The sequence below is a fragment of the Kryptolebias marmoratus genome, linkage group LG19 (genome assembly GCF_001649575.2).
Source record: "Kryptolebias marmoratus isolate JLee-2015 linkage group LG19, ASM164957v2, whole genome shotgun sequence".
In the NCBI taxonomy this organism is placed as follows: Eukaryota; Metazoa; Chordata; class Actinopteri; order Cyprinodontiformes; family Rivulidae; genus Kryptolebias; species Kryptolebias marmoratus.
In genome coordinates this window covers 18,058,492-18,073,221 of record NC_051448.1, presented here as the reverse complement: position 1 = coordinate 18,073,221, position 14,730 = coordinate 18,058,492, and the positions used below count along the sequence as shown (strand labels likewise).

Sequence of the window (14,730 nt, the reverse complement as noted above, 5' to 3'; positions counted from 1 at the left end):
GGTGGGGTGGGGTGGGGTGGGGGGGTTGTTTCAGGGGGAAGAGGAAGAAGAAGTGCGTTCTCTAGATCTTTAGAGGGCATCACTTCAGAGTTCGTTACAGAGACGCGAAGGCATAGCGTTTATTGTGTTTAATGGCATATCTAGCAGATGCCCTGGCTTCACTTTTGTTTGATGATTTAAGAAAAAAAAAAGACTCATCAGGGTCAGCTTTTAATTTTATCCCTGTGAGATGAAGTCCCAGAAAAACACAAATGATCTTGTTTCGAGAGAAGCCCACAGCGTAGCGTTGAATGTTTCCCGCTCTATAGCATCCACATCCACAAAATGACCAGCAAAGCAAGTTTCCATGGAGACAGAAGTGGAGGTTATGTGCTTTTGCCGGGCTTGAATTTATCACAAAGCTTTTCCGCTTCTCTCCCCGATTGTCGTGGCAGGTTTATTTTAGATCCAAGGCACGTGTGCACAATTGACCTAAACCCCTTTTTTTTTTTTTTTTTTTTTTTTTTTTAGTAAAATGTAAAATACTTGGATGCTACTACACCAGTGAATGGGTTGTGTTTCTGTTCTGGAATTAGAAAGAGAGAGGTAATCCTCCTACTGTGGGGTGTGCTCGCCCTCTCGTGGCAGCATTATGTTACTACATGAAAACTGATCTTGAAGCACACTCATGGCCCAAATATAAACTTAAATACTTAAGAAATGTTATTTGAGAGATGAAGTTATTCGATATTAACGCCTCATAATCTGATGACAGCTCCTTCATAATCCATATTATGTTTTTTTACTACCTCTCGTATTCTCAAAAACAACAAACAAACATCTGTAACTGTTTCTAAATATTTGATATCAAACTTTTCATAACAAATCCTACAACTCAGTCTTCATTAGTTAGCCTTAGTTAAGAAAAATGTGCTTGGTTAAAGTCATCTTCTAATTAATTGCCTCCTCTCACTAAATAATAGCCAACTAAATGTAATTTATTAAAACAACTATTTATATTTTAATTTAAATATTTGTTTCGATTAGTATATGAGATGATATATGCTTCTATTTGCACAATATAGTTTTCTATGAACATCTCAGTGTCAAATTATCAAGTAATGTTTGAAAAACAATTGGCTCCTGACAAGCAAATTCCCTGAACACAGTTAAGATTTATTGTTAAGTTAGCTAATTCAATAAAGCACCGCATTAACAAGCGAAAAACAATCTGTCAAGCTGCTTTCGCCGTTTGCGGCGTTTAAACTACATTTCCCAGCAGCCTCTGCTGCAGCGATTACTCATCAGTTTCCTGACGAAGTCTCGCGATATGAGCCGTTTGACCCTGCCCTATGCCTCGCGCACTCGCAGCTCCATCGCTCAGTATATAAAGCAGGACAACGACGGGAGGAGGACGGCTGGGGAGTCGCAGCCCGGGATTGTAAATAAGACCGTAAAAACTGTGTTTTATTTACAAACGTGATGCCGGCTGTTTTAAACTATCTTTCCCAGTTGTTTTAAGTCTATTTTTGTACATTTTTTTGGCTTTGTCTCTCGCCTATTTCCGTGTGGTTTTTACACTACGCGTATAATGGCGAGCTCGGCTAACTCGAACCCAGTGGTAAGGCTCAATCTCTACGGACTGTCAGTGGGGGAAAATGGGGGTAAAGTTGATGGAAAGATGTGGACGAGCTGGTTTTATTTACAGCTGTCAAACCAGTGTGATTTAACCAACTCGTCACTGTTAAGTCAAAAGGAAATACTCACTTTCATTCAGCCATTATTTTCAGTTTTCGAAACTAGATATTTCAAACGATACTGTCGTAGTGGACAAATGGCTTTCTTTGCCAGGGGAAACTTATTAACAATTAAACATATGTGAACTAGTGAATAAATTTAGGTCTATATGCAGTCTTATATCAGTAGGTGGGCATTCATAAGCTTTAAGCTTCATTTTTTTTTGTCTGTTGGCTTATTTTGTTAATCGTTCAGTAGTGTTTGAGAGGCTAAACACGTCTTTGTGTAACTAAATTTAAAGCTGTTAGCTAAGGGGTAAATTATTGGATGCAAATGTTTATCAAATAAGGACGGCTATCTTAACTAAATGGTTAATACTGCATAACTTTAAAAAATACAGATGTACTCAAAGCACATGATGGCTAACATCCACTGCGGCTGATTTTAAGTTTTATTTTCAAATATTAAAGTCGCTCCGTCAGCTGCTTCATCATAGTCCACCATTCCACGACCAGAGGGGCAAAGACAGCCGTCCAGAACCACATATTTGTTACCCATGATACATCAAATATTGTCCCGTTCCCAAAACGCCAAAGCTAAAAAAAAAAAGCTTAAAAAGAAAATAAGACCGAAAATCTCCTCCTCAGTCCGCCTGTGGTCGAAAAGCGAGCGGCTCGCCGCTCCGTAAAATGGCTTCCACCGTCTCCTGTCTCGCCTCGCGCTTCTGGCCCTCCTCCTTCCCGTTGCCCGGGTTTTATACCGCCATATTGACTGTCTAATATAGACTGCCGGGATGGGACGGTGCTACACGACGCTACGTCACCGGCTCCGCATATAAACACCACGCCGCGCTTTAAATAGTGGAGGAACCGAAGGGGGCCGAGGGAGGAAGGGGGAGGGAGGCAGGGACCGAGGTGTCCGCTGCGGGCTGCGGGCCTCGGGGCACCGCGGTCGGCCTGGCTTCTCCCCGCCGCGTCGCAGTGGACGTTTTAACGGCTCCAGCGCTGCGCCGGATGATATATGCTCCCCTGGACGGACTTAATATAGATTAGCACTGAGGCTGACCAGTTTGATTGTTGAGCAGCCCATAAATAACTATTATACATGAGATATTATCACATTATCCCGTTTATGCTTACTTGACAGGGACTGACTGACTGAGCTCTAATTCAGAACATGGTCTGTTAAATATACTCTGTGGCTGGCAGCCAGAAACACCATTAACAGCTGAAATGAAAACCGCTTTAAAATGCCCCAGCCTGAATGCCTCTTCCCGACTAGGAAATATTGATCTCATCAAGGGTGTTTGTTTAATTTAACTGCTAAATAAGTAGTTCCTCTGTATTAAACGCACTAATGAAGGTATTTGTGTCCTTGTCGCAGCCTAAACTATATAGGTCTGTGATTGAGGACGTAATCAACGAGGTCCGGGAGCTGTTCTTGGATGAGGGAGTGGACGAGCAGGTTCTCCACGAGCTGAAGACGGTAAATGTGCCGCACAGTTTTGTTCCTGAAGGCAACAAGTGCGGAAGAAAGAAAGAGGGAGGGAGGTAGGGGAGGGTATGTCACCGTGTCTCTTAATCAGTCGTCAAACAAATGTCGTCTTTGTCTCCGCGGCACAGTTGTGGGAGAACAAGCTGCTGCAGTCCAAAGCAGTGGAGGGCTTCCATTCTGATGAGCAGGCGGCCCTGCAGGCCGCTCAGCAGCAGCAGGTGCAGCAGGTGACGCAGACGGCGCAGGCTCAGCAAGTCATCCTGCCCCCTCAGCAGCAGCAAGGTGCGTGCGTCCACACTTGGTGATCCGCCGGATGAACCGTCGGCAGCGGAAAGATGTGCAGATTCGGTTTTTGACTTACAATGCGTCTGTGTGCTTAGCTTAGTGTTAGTACGCATAGGCTGGTCATGTAGATACTATCTTCAGGCAAAGAGCAGGGAGAGACCTTTGCGCCACGCTAGAAAATGAGGTCAGCACACACACACACACACACACACGCACACTGCTCATCGTCAAACCTTACAGAGGCCTCAGAGTGGGATGCTGGGACCTTCACACTTTAAGGTGGAGGCAATCAGGGACACGCTGAAGCGCGTTTGGTCTGTAGCCGGGCCTGGATTAAAGTCTGATTCAGGCAGCGAGACGACCCACGTCAAAAAGGCAACGCGTTGTCGGACAAGACGACAGAAGGGCGCACCCAGGAGAATAATTGGAGGGAAGCTCAAGACCGTACCATTAGCCGTATTGCTACTTCTAGATAGATAGTTTTATTACCGGCAGAGCCAACCTGAGGACCTCATTAAACTGTTCAGTTGGTTGAATCAGTGGACCTTTATGGTTCTTATTTTTTTTTACACAATATGTCCCCGTGACAATTTGTACAGCATATTAGTGATCATAGGCTCAGCTTACATCTAAGTTGCATGATCTGTGTTTATGCCGAGTGGAAATCTTTTTCTAAATTCAACAAAATGGTTATCTGGTGCACTGCAATAGGCTGTACAAATAGTTGGCAAACATTTCGAAGCAACAGTTTGGAGCCATCTATGTCTCTACTTATGATGGAACGGCTCTGGTGGAGTGCTTGGAAAATCAACATCCTCCCATCCGACTATGTGTACTAACACTGTGCTGAATATACGTAGGCATCAAACCGTCCGTCACGGCAGAACGAACGGTCCTGATGTCACTGCAGGAGTGCTATTAACGACCCATTTGAACTCAAACATGTTTTCTTTGCAGCTCCCCAGCCGCAAGTCATTGTTCAGGATCCTAAGATTCTGCAGCACATGAGTGCTACAGGGATGGTGAGTCGATTATTTGCACATAAAATGGGACTAGATTATTCTGAAGTTGTATACTCGCCAGACAAACCATGACGGCGTGCATGTTACCGCTTTCAAACTTCCTGAAAGATTTATCTTGTGCTCTCGAAGCTGCTTGTCATATGTTGTTTCACTTGCTTTTTAGCCTTGAACACTAAAATATTCTATTAGGTATGTTTATAAAAAAAAAACATTAAGCCAGCATTAAAAAGTAATGACATGAAAAGCAAACGCTGAAGTAGAGGGGAATAAACTCAGACTGGTCGATGGTCTGCATTAAAACTGGGACAGAAGCACAACTTTTAAAGTTGTCTCCTTCATATTGACAAACAAACATTTACTTATCTTTAATACTGAACAGGAAATATTCAACACTTATGCTGCTGTTGTTAGTCCTCAGACAGCATCATTAAGCTTCAGTGGCAGTTTTCTGTGTTTGCGCCTGACAGTGTGTGAGATAAAGCAGGTAAATTCAGCGGAACAAATGATTAGATTAATCACACCGGCTGGGGTGATCTGAATATTACAACTGTGAGGAGTGTGTGTGTGCGTTTGGTTGTGGCTCAGTAGAAGCACTAATGCTTGTGATTTCCACTTTCCTCCTGCAGAGTGCAGCAGCCACAGCAGCAACCCTCGCTTTACCCACAGGCGTCACGCCGTACCAGCAGCTCATCACTAACCAAGGTAAAACACTCATCCTGCACTGAAGTGCGAGGAAATACTTGCATCAAAGCAGCTCCTGCTCATTTTGGCTTTTTAATGCGAGACGTTTCGTGCAGTCCTGGCATCCACATCCTCACCTTGTTGTTGTTGTTGTTTTTTCCTGACTCAGGTCAGATCCTGCAGGTGGTGCGTGCTTCCAACGGGGCTCAGTACATCATCCAGCAGCCACAGCAGCCCATCGTGTTGCAGCAGCCGATGCAGTCCGGGGGGGTGCAGGCGCCCGTTATACAGCAGGCATGGCCCCGCACACAAACACACCTGCCGCGTTTGATTTGTCTAAATGAGACAAAAACAGACCCATGCAGTTCAATTCACAAATTTGATCAACTAAAATAAAACCCAGGAGTGGCAGTGCAGCGACTGCCTGAAATTCTGACATCCATCAGCTTTCTTCTCTAAAGGAAAGTAATGATTTGGGACTTCCTTTTGTAGTAAGTTAGGCTGACAATTTAATGTCTTAAAGTGTTTTTCTACGAGAGAATCACAGCGCACTATTTGCTTTCAACCATGTTTTAATATATTTTGTTCAAATGAGTTGTTCTAAACGTGTGTGTGGAGTTGTGAATCGAAAGTAGTGACAAAAAACTGAAGAATAACAGGTGAATAGTGATAAAAGTACTCGCATTTGTACCCTAAAATAAAAAGGAAGTCCCTGGAGCTCAGTTAATGCATTGAAATTACTTGTCTTCAACAGAAAACGGCTTAGGTTTTAATGTGTTTTTGAAGTCTTTCTGATTCCATGTGGGTTCAGGTCCTGGCTCCTCTGCAGGGAGGTCTGCCCCAGCAGACAGGAGTCATCATCCAGCCGCAGCAGATCGTTTTAGCTTCAGGAAACAAAGTCCAAGGCAATGCACAGGTCAGAGCGCTATCACTGCAAGGGGTGTTATTTTGCTCTTCTGGAAGTGTTTTTTTTTTTTTTTTTTTTCTACCGTCTCTACAACAAACCTAAACAGCCATTTATTATGACTTAAAGTGTTTTGTTGTCAGACACTCAGTGTCATGTTGACGCTCCTGATTTTGTTCCTTTTGTCCTCCCCCCGTCAGGTGATGCAGGCAGCAGCCATGGTGCCGCAGCCGGGTCAGGCTGCAGGAGGAGCGGCCGCCGCAGGAGCAGCAGCTCAGGTCCAACAGGTCCAGCAGGCCCAGGTCGCAGCTGCGCCACAGGCCCCCCCGCAGCCTCAGGCCCAGCAGCAGCAGCAGCCCCAAGCGCAGCAGCCTCCCATGATGCTCCAGGTGGACGGAGCCGGAGACACCTCCTCAGACGAGGACGAGGATGAGGAGGAGGAGTACGACGAAGATGACGACGAGGAGAAGGACAAGGATGGTGGGGAGGATGGACAGGTGGAAGAGGTGAGCAGAACTGCTCGTGTTTAAGTCTCTGTGCGTGTTCACATGAAGAGGGACATTTCATAATTTATTTGACGCCTTTTCTGCTCAAAATACATTATTTGAACAAATCGTTAGGGAAGACTTCCATAAAACACTAAACCAGTCATGTTATAACGTCAACTACTATTTCCAGGCTTTTATTCCTAAAGATACTCAGTTCAAAGTATGAGATCAAACTTAAAAGACTTTCCTGAACTTCATCAAATGGTGCAGTTTGGGTTAACTCCAGTAGTTTTCCAGATATGTTATTATTCCATTTTGAAATGTGGGTCCATACTCAGTGTAAACAAACCAAGCTGAGCTTGAGTCACATGACTGACCTACATCGGGCTGTAGTCTGAGTAGGTAAACAAATACGGTGGAATGAGATGAGCAGAGTCTGAGGAGACGTTTAAAAAGTGAATCTGCTGCTAAACGCGGCAGTGGCTCAGGAGGTAGGGGCTTTGTCCTGTAATTGGAGGGTTGCTGGTTTGAGCCCCCGCTCCGGCTGTCTCAGCCGTTGTGTCCTTGGGTAAAACACTTCACCCGCCTTGCCTACTGGTGGTGGTCAGAGGGCTCGGTGGCGCCGGTGTGATGGCAGCCTCACTTCTGTCAGCCCGCCCCAGGGCAGCTGTGGCTACAATGTAGCTCACCACCGTCAGTGTGTGAATGTGTGGATGAATGGGTGAATGATTGTAGTGTAAAGCTCTTTAGGGTCCTTGGACTAGATAAAGCGCTATATAAGTGCAAGCCATTTACCAAACTCGAAAGAGAAGAGATCCAACGAGTAAAACGCACAGCTAGACCGGTATGTTCACAGATTGACTTATTTTCAGTCATAAACGCACATAATTATTAGAGTCCTATCAGGAATTTAGCTTACAAACTTTTAATTTAGGAACACAACAACCATGGATATGAGAAATATGTGTATTTCTTTTGTTCTTGTTTTCATGACTTTGCATTGACTGCCTTTTTGTGGATTTTAGAGTCAAAAAGATGGAAAACGATGTGAAAACAACACAGTCGACTACTGTATTTTCCACACTATAGGGCGCACTGGATTATAAGACACACTGTCAATGAATGGTCCATTTTCAAACTTTTGTCATATATAAGGCACACCGGACTATAAGGCGCATTAAGCGAAACAAAACAGCCCCCTGTCTTTTCGGAGAATACTGCACCAACGTAAGCATAAAGTATAAATGCCCGCGTGACTCTAACTGAGCCTTAATGCTGCAAGCGGTGCAGCTTTGTAGTTTAACCAAAGTCGTGCTAAAACATCACGACTTCTTCCATATATAAGGCGCTCTGGATTATAAGGTGCAGTCATTTTTTTTTTTTTAATTGAAGGTTTTTAGGTGCGCCTTATAGTCCAGAAAATACGGTCCATGTTACCTCCTACACGTGATTGGAATGTGAATTAATTTAACTAATGTTTTGAAGTCAGGATAAGTGTTGGGGAAAAAACAAAGTTATATGGAAATGCAACAGGGGGGTTCATTTCCAATATAACATTTGCATTTTCTGTAACATAAAAACAACCACTTCTAAAAGTTGCTCAGATTTTCACATTTACTCTTCCTAACCCTGATGTTCATCTTTTTGGTTTTCATATTTGTGTTGGCAAGTTCCAAAATCTGATCGGATACTTTATCTCCACGTCGGGTCAGACATTTACGTCCAGGAAGCACCTCGGCCATTAAACTTTGCTTTCCTGTTTAGGAGCCTCTGAACAGCGGGGACGACGTCAGCGACGACGATGGAGGGGAGCTGTTCGACACAGAGAACGTCGTGGTGTGCCAGTACGATAAGGTAGGAGGCGCCAAGCTGGGTGCTTTTCCCCCGCGTGTTCACAGGACACCCGAGTCTTGACTGAAGCATCTGTTCTCATTCCCTCCTCCCTGCTCCCCCCAGATCCACAGAAGTAAGAACAAATGGAAATTCCACCTGAAGGACGGGATTATGAACCTTAACGGCAAAGATTATGTGTTTTCCAAAGCCATCGGTGACGCCGAGTGGTGAGGCGGAACTGGGAAAGCAGTCAGAGCAGGAACTCGTTTTGTTTTTGTTTTGTTTTGTTTTTTTAAACTCCGTCTGTCCGGTTCTCAGAGCCTGCAGCATCCTTCCAAACTCTGTGACCGGATCCTTTCAAGAAGCTGCTTCAGCGTCTTTGAGAACTCAGCCCCCCCCCAAAAGGATCACTAGGTACCGTAAAACCAGAGTTCATCATCCATCAGAAAAGCTCGACTGGCCTTGCAGGATGAGAGGAAGAGAGACGCTGAGTTTCTCTCTTTTTATCGTCTTCATCTTCCAGGCTTTTCTGCCTTTTTTTTTTTTGTTTTGTTTTGTTTTTTTAAATTTAATTTTATTTCCCGGGAGGGTTCACAAAAACAAACTAACCCCATCAAACAGGTGTAGTGGACCAGGGCGAAGCGACCCGCCTTCACCACAGGTCAGAGGTCGTTCGTACTAAGCCTCCCCGACTGCGAGAACCCACCTTCCCATGATGCACTGTAGTCGGCTGACTGGATTGACCTGTGTCCACATTTCTGTCCAAACTTAGTGCCACCAGTCCAAACTGCTGCCTTTTAGAGAGACCAGAAAGACATTTGTTTCTGTCTGTTTGGCTTCTGCGTTCATCTTTTGCTTTTTTTTTTTTTTCAGTTCTCGCTCTGTCATGTTTTTAAAAAATGGTGCTCCAGAGTGTTTTATCTAGTTAATCTATTACCGATTTAGGTCTTTTTTTTTTTTAAAAAAATATGGTTGATGAAGGGTTAGAGGAAGAAGAAGAAGAAGAAGGTAAATCGACATGAATCTTATATTTTATTTGATTTTTAAAAATCTTAATCAACAATACTGTTATTTTCCCCTCTTTGCGTCTCTGGAGCTTCATTCCACCTTTTATTTTTATTAAAAAAACAAAGAAAAAGTAAAAAAAAAACAATTAGAAATTGGACAAATTGAAAGTTTGCCTTGTTGGTGGATCGTCTCTGCGTTTCCTGCGGCCGTCTGAAGATTTGCACGTCAGTTTGTTGACGTGCCGTGAGGTCAGTCTTTGTAATCAAAAGCCACAGCGTTTTCTGTTCTGTGTGTGTGTGTGAGCGTTTTTCCTGGACAAACTTCAGTTTCACTCACACACCCTGCAATCTCCAAATGCCACAGTTGAAGCAATGAGGGTGGTGTCAGTTCTTTATCTATTTATTGCTGAAAAATTCTGATTTTTGTTGTTTTATTTTGAAAGGTTGCAGCACCGAACTGTGCTCTTATTATCTAATAAGTGTTCCTTTTTTTTTTTTTTTTCTTCCTTTCTTTCTTTTTTGTTGTTTTCTGGGCTAAAGCCACCTGACGTTGTGTTCCGACTCATTTCGTCCGCCGTTCGTTCTCCCGTGCTTTCATTATATCCATGACTTTTAGAATGAAACTATTTTCTATCAAAGTGAGTTTAACTCGAGGGGGGCCCTGTGTGTGTTTCTGCTGTTTGTTTTTAGTGCCCCTGTTGCAGCAGTTTGAAATAAAAGTATGTGTTTTTTTGGACATTTGGTCGTTTCAGTGATTTGCTTTTTGCTCTCCAACTGCTTCTCGGTCACTAATATCAAACCAGCGTTTAATCACTTGGTTGTGCCTTTTTCTTAAATTCTTTTGGTGTGTTCAATATTTTTTTTGTTTTGCTTTATTTGCTGTTCAGATAATGAATGCAAACTCCTATTTTATTATTCTTAAAGCAGTCTAAAGCAGCACATTAAACGTTAATTTTACCACCGTTCTTTTAGTTAAAAGCAGCACGTTTCCATCTGTTCTGGAAACTGGATGTTGTTTTGGGTCTGAACTTGTAGCTGTTTTTGCCTTTCAAGATTCCTGGAGCTGCATTTTAACAGATTTATGTGGCTTTAGGCTTCAGTAGCTCAACTGTTCGCCTGTGGTCATCTGTTTAGATATGTCCTCAGGTACAGAGAGCTGCAAACTTCAACCTGACATTTAAGTGACCTATATATTAAAAAGTCCAGGTTGATTAAGTGAAATGAGGGAAGAAACATGTTTTTCCCTCCTGAAGCCACATCGTTTGTTAAATAAGATCCACCTGTAGGCTAAGTGTCAGGTGGTTGCTGCAGATTTGTCAGCTGCATGTCTATGATGTAAATCTCCTGTTCCACCGCATCCCAAAAGTGCTGGACTGGATTAAGATCTGGTATCTGTGGAGTCCAGTGTATCCAGACCCATCAGACCAGGAGATGTTTTTCCAATCTCTTATTGTCCAGTCTTGGTGAGGCTGTGTGAACTGCTCTTAGCTGACAGGAGTGGTACCCAGTGTGGCCTTCAGCTGATGTAGCCCATCTGCTCCAAGGTTAGACGTGTTGTTGTGCATTCTGGGATGGTTTTCTGCAGACCTTTGTTGGAACGAGTGGTTGCCTTTGTGTCATCTCAATCCAGTCTGCCCATTCTCTGACATTAACAAGGCTTTGTTTTCTCGTTTTTGGACCGTTCTCTTTAAGCCCTGGAGATGTTTGTGTGGAAACCTCAGTAGATCAGCAGTTTCTGAAACACTCAGACCGGCCCGTCTGGCACCAACAACCCCCAATATGTTCAACGTCACTTAAATCGCCCTTTCTTCCCTTTTCTGATGCTCAGGTTGAACTTCACCGTGTCTCGAATCCTAAACGCACCGAGCTGCTGCCATGTGGTTGGCTGATTACCTGCTGGCGTTAAGCAGCTGAACTGGTGTAACTGACAAAGTGAAACGTCAGAATCACCACCAGGGTTGGGCTACAGAAACGCATCCTAAACCCTCAACAGCCCACGAAAAGCTCCATTGCATCCATTGTTGGATGCAAACCTGTCCACCAAAAACCCATGGAGCTACAGAGATGGGAGGATCTGTCCGTGAGCTGCACAGTGAATGGGGCCGACTTCAACCCGACTGAGAGTCTCCGCTTTGACTTAAAGGTTGTTGTACGCGAGCGGCACCCTGAAAGGAGCCGGAGATTTATTATTTTTTTCCTTCCTGGAATCTCCAATAATGCAACGAGCTCTTGGAAGACCCTACAATCCAGCCTGCCTGCCTTTCAGTCCCCCCTCCACCCCACCCCACCCCCGCACCCACGTCCCGCTCCGTAATCCAGCGTCTGGACGTTCGCAGACTGCAGGCGTTCCCTCCTGCCAATTCTTTAAGTCTTCTCCAAACTGTCTCAGTCTCCAGTTTCCTGTCGGCTTGCTCTGAGGCGAAGGTGTGGTGCTGTTGGGGGGGATTACAGCCCGATCTGAAACTACACACATATTGTTGCCCTTGATCGGGATTGGATTTCAGGCAGGCTGTCACTCCTCCAGTTTATCTCTCTCTTTTTTTTTTTTTTTTTTTTTCAAAGCCTCAGAGGGGGGCGAGCGGAGAGACGGAGGGGGTGGATGGGGACGTAGCCCCGGCTCCTCCTCCAGCTGCTCCTGGACGCTCAGACGTCCGTTGAGGCCCTGGAGGTGTTTAGGTTTTTGTTTTTCTGCTGTCTCACTTAAAAAGCCGAAAGTCTGAGCGTCAGTGGATTGTAGCAGACAGGTTTGTTGTTTACAGATCCGCCTCATCCCAGCCATCATGTGGTTGAACTGTTGCACATTTTACCTCCAATTAACAGCAGTACTGCAATGATAAGGTTGTAGAATGTTAATTTTTTTATTCTGTACCCAGGATTGTCACCAGTTCAGTTATATTATTTCGTCAGTGTTCTCCAACCGGCTAAATGTCAAATCCAATATGGCTGCCTCCCACCTAACTGTTTATACAGCTGCCATACTAAACTTGTTTTCACTGCTGTCAGGTTTAGGTCCCTCACACACACAGAAGTGTCAGGGAACATGTTGCTGCAGCGTCTGAATGCGTGGAAATCCCTCGTTTTGTTGGCAACATCCTGGTTACTGGGAGAGATACTGCTGGTTTTCCAACTTCCAACAGGAACGGGGTTAAGTTTGCCGTCGTTCCCAGATCTCCCGAGGTAAATGGAACGCATCAGTAATGTTAAAATAAATAAAAATGCACTGGAATGCACCGCTGTTTGTGCTAGGTGAGATCTCTGGCCACCGTTTTGTCCGACGTCACAGAAAGTGCATCACTCTGCGTGTCGAAGCCACGCTGGGAACATCCTGCGTGGGCTGCGTGCTGTGTGGTCAGTCCAAACACTCACAAGAACAGCCTTATTTTACCAAAACGAATGCGCGTTGTTAAAACGGGACGGGGATGTTCTGTAATGAGCGTCCTAACGAGCTCTGTCAAGCGTTAGCACGGCCATTTTTAGCGAGCGTAAGAGCTGTAATCATTCTAACCCACACAGGTCAAACTGTGTTCCTCGGGGGGGTCTCCTTCGTGTTTTAGACGTTCCTACTTTAAAACACCTGCTTTAAATGGACGACTTGTGGACGTGCTGCTGTAGAACCGGATGATTTGGCGAGGAGGTGATTAAACCATTTGAATCAGGTGTGTTGGAGCAGTAAACAACTAGAACTTCCAGGACAGCGGAGCCTTGAGTCCATACCTCCGCTGATATTTAACAAAAAGAGTCGGCCGTAAAAGGACCTCTGGACTCTTTAGGAGCGTAAAAGCGGCTCACCTCGGCTGCATCGGGCCTGTTTATCTTTATGCTTTCCATTCAGACAACCTTGAAGAAATTAGAAGCGAAGCAGGTCTTTCCAAGGATCGCTGGATGAGCGGAACCGTCCACCGCTAAGTGCAGCGCACAGATTTATGTGTTTAAAGTGTTTTATTTTAGTCAAACTTTTAGTTCCACAGTCTTCCTGATTCTTCCAGGAAGCCATTGCTGTTGATGTTGAGCCACGCTGTCCATGTGTCCTCATTTAACTGTCTTAATAAATACTGACAGGGTGCTGTTTAAAATTATTATTATTTGACGATTGCACACAGTACTGTTTACAGGCAGGATTTACGTTTTCCAAAATATCAGAGGTCCTAACTGGTTCATGTTTGAGGACATGACTGTAAAACGGACCTTGGTGAATTTCTTCCAGCACACATTAATAAATGCCGAGGGATTCAACCACCCACCTTCATTCTTTTTATGTAAATTCTCTTTCTTACAAGTTAAATAAACAGATAGATGACTTAAGGCTATCAAAAATTATTTTGCATTTATCTTATGGTTAAAAAAAAAGAAGTAAAAGAATCTTTAAAAATAAACTACTTTGGTGCGTGTTCTGGAAGTGTCCACTGGAGGGCGCCCCGTGGGGACATGGAACCACGATTCAGTGTAACCATAGATGCTAATGGGCGTGCTTTTAGAAAAGTGCACAAATAAAATTATTTAAACATGAACTAGATAATTTGGGGGGGCTGTGAACTTTAATAAAAATTCTAAAGAGCGACTTAAAAACAAAAAAACAATCTGTGGGACTTTGAACTACTTCCTGTTGAGTGTGAACAGTGCTCCAATGATGTGTTCATGGGTGGTTTGGAATAAAGTGACGTTCTGTAGCCTCAAATACTTATATGAAACTAAATGTATTTTTAAAAAGGTATATTTGAACACAGCAGCATGATGAGAAAAACTTTACTGGAACCACCCACTGGGGGGCGCTCAGCTTCTGTGACTTCAGCTTCCGTCTTCCGGTTCTGTGTCCACCTTTAATGTATCTCAGTGGGCAGAACACCAAGCTTGCAGTACTCTGAAAGTGACTGAGATAACAAAAAACCAACAACAAATAGAAGCAGCTTTTTTTCTTTCTTTTTTTTTTGTTTTAGGAATTTCACTTTATATGTAACAATTATTATCTTTTATTTTGGAAGGCTTCGTGTTATGAAAAAATGACAGAGACCTAAAGTTCCTGTTTCTTCTGTTTGTGAACCTAACTCTAAGGCAGTTTCTTAAAGGTGAAAGGTGAACGCGCACGGTGCTGGTCGTTGACCGTGAGGTGAGTGAAACCACTTGTGGAGCCGCCTGGAGCTCTTTGCTTCACTTGGGTCGTCACTCGAGAGCTTTCTGTGAGCGAGAGGAACTGGCCTCCTGAGGAGAAGAGAACCATCCAAGCCGACGGAAGGAACGAGGACATACGTGAACTGGATTTAAGCTTCTCTGAGTGACGGAGGCCATTCTGTTTCTGTCAACAG

The 14,730-nt window shown here is 44.1% G+C and overlaps 1 protein-coding gene across 1 annotated transcript; it reads left to right on the top strand.

The window, feature by feature from the left end:
* Positions 1-1,354: 1,354 nt before the first annotated feature.
* On the top strand, positions 1,355-10,168 carry gtf2a1 (general transcription factor IIA, 1). The gene is made up of 10 exons (XM_017409024.3): positions 1,355-1,600; positions 3,100-3,201; positions 3,339-3,492; positions 4,453-4,517; positions 5,144-5,219; positions 5,368-5,492; positions 6,010-6,114; positions 6,303-6,608; positions 8,355-8,444; positions 8,547-10,168. Exons 1-10 carry the CDS (start codon positions 1,571-1,573, stop codon positions 8,652-8,654), a joined length of 1,161 nt encoding a protein of 386 aa, XP_017264513.1. The 5' UTR covers positions 1,355-1,570; the 3' UTR covers positions 8,655-10,168.
* Positions 10,169-14,730: the final 4,562 nt, after the last annotated feature.

Coding starts and splice junctions, on each gene's coding strand:
- gtf2a1 (XM_017409024.3), top strand. CDS start 1,571: ATGGCGAGCTCGGCTAACTCGAACCCAGTG. Junction 6,115..6,302: donor AAGTCCAAGGCAATGCACAG/GTCAGAGCGCTA, acceptor TCCCCCCGTCAG/GTGATGCAGGCAGCAGCCAT. Junction 6,609..8,354: donor AGGATGGACAGGTGGAAGAG/GTGAGCAGAACT, acceptor TTTCCTGTTTAG/GAGCCTCTGAACAGCGGGGA.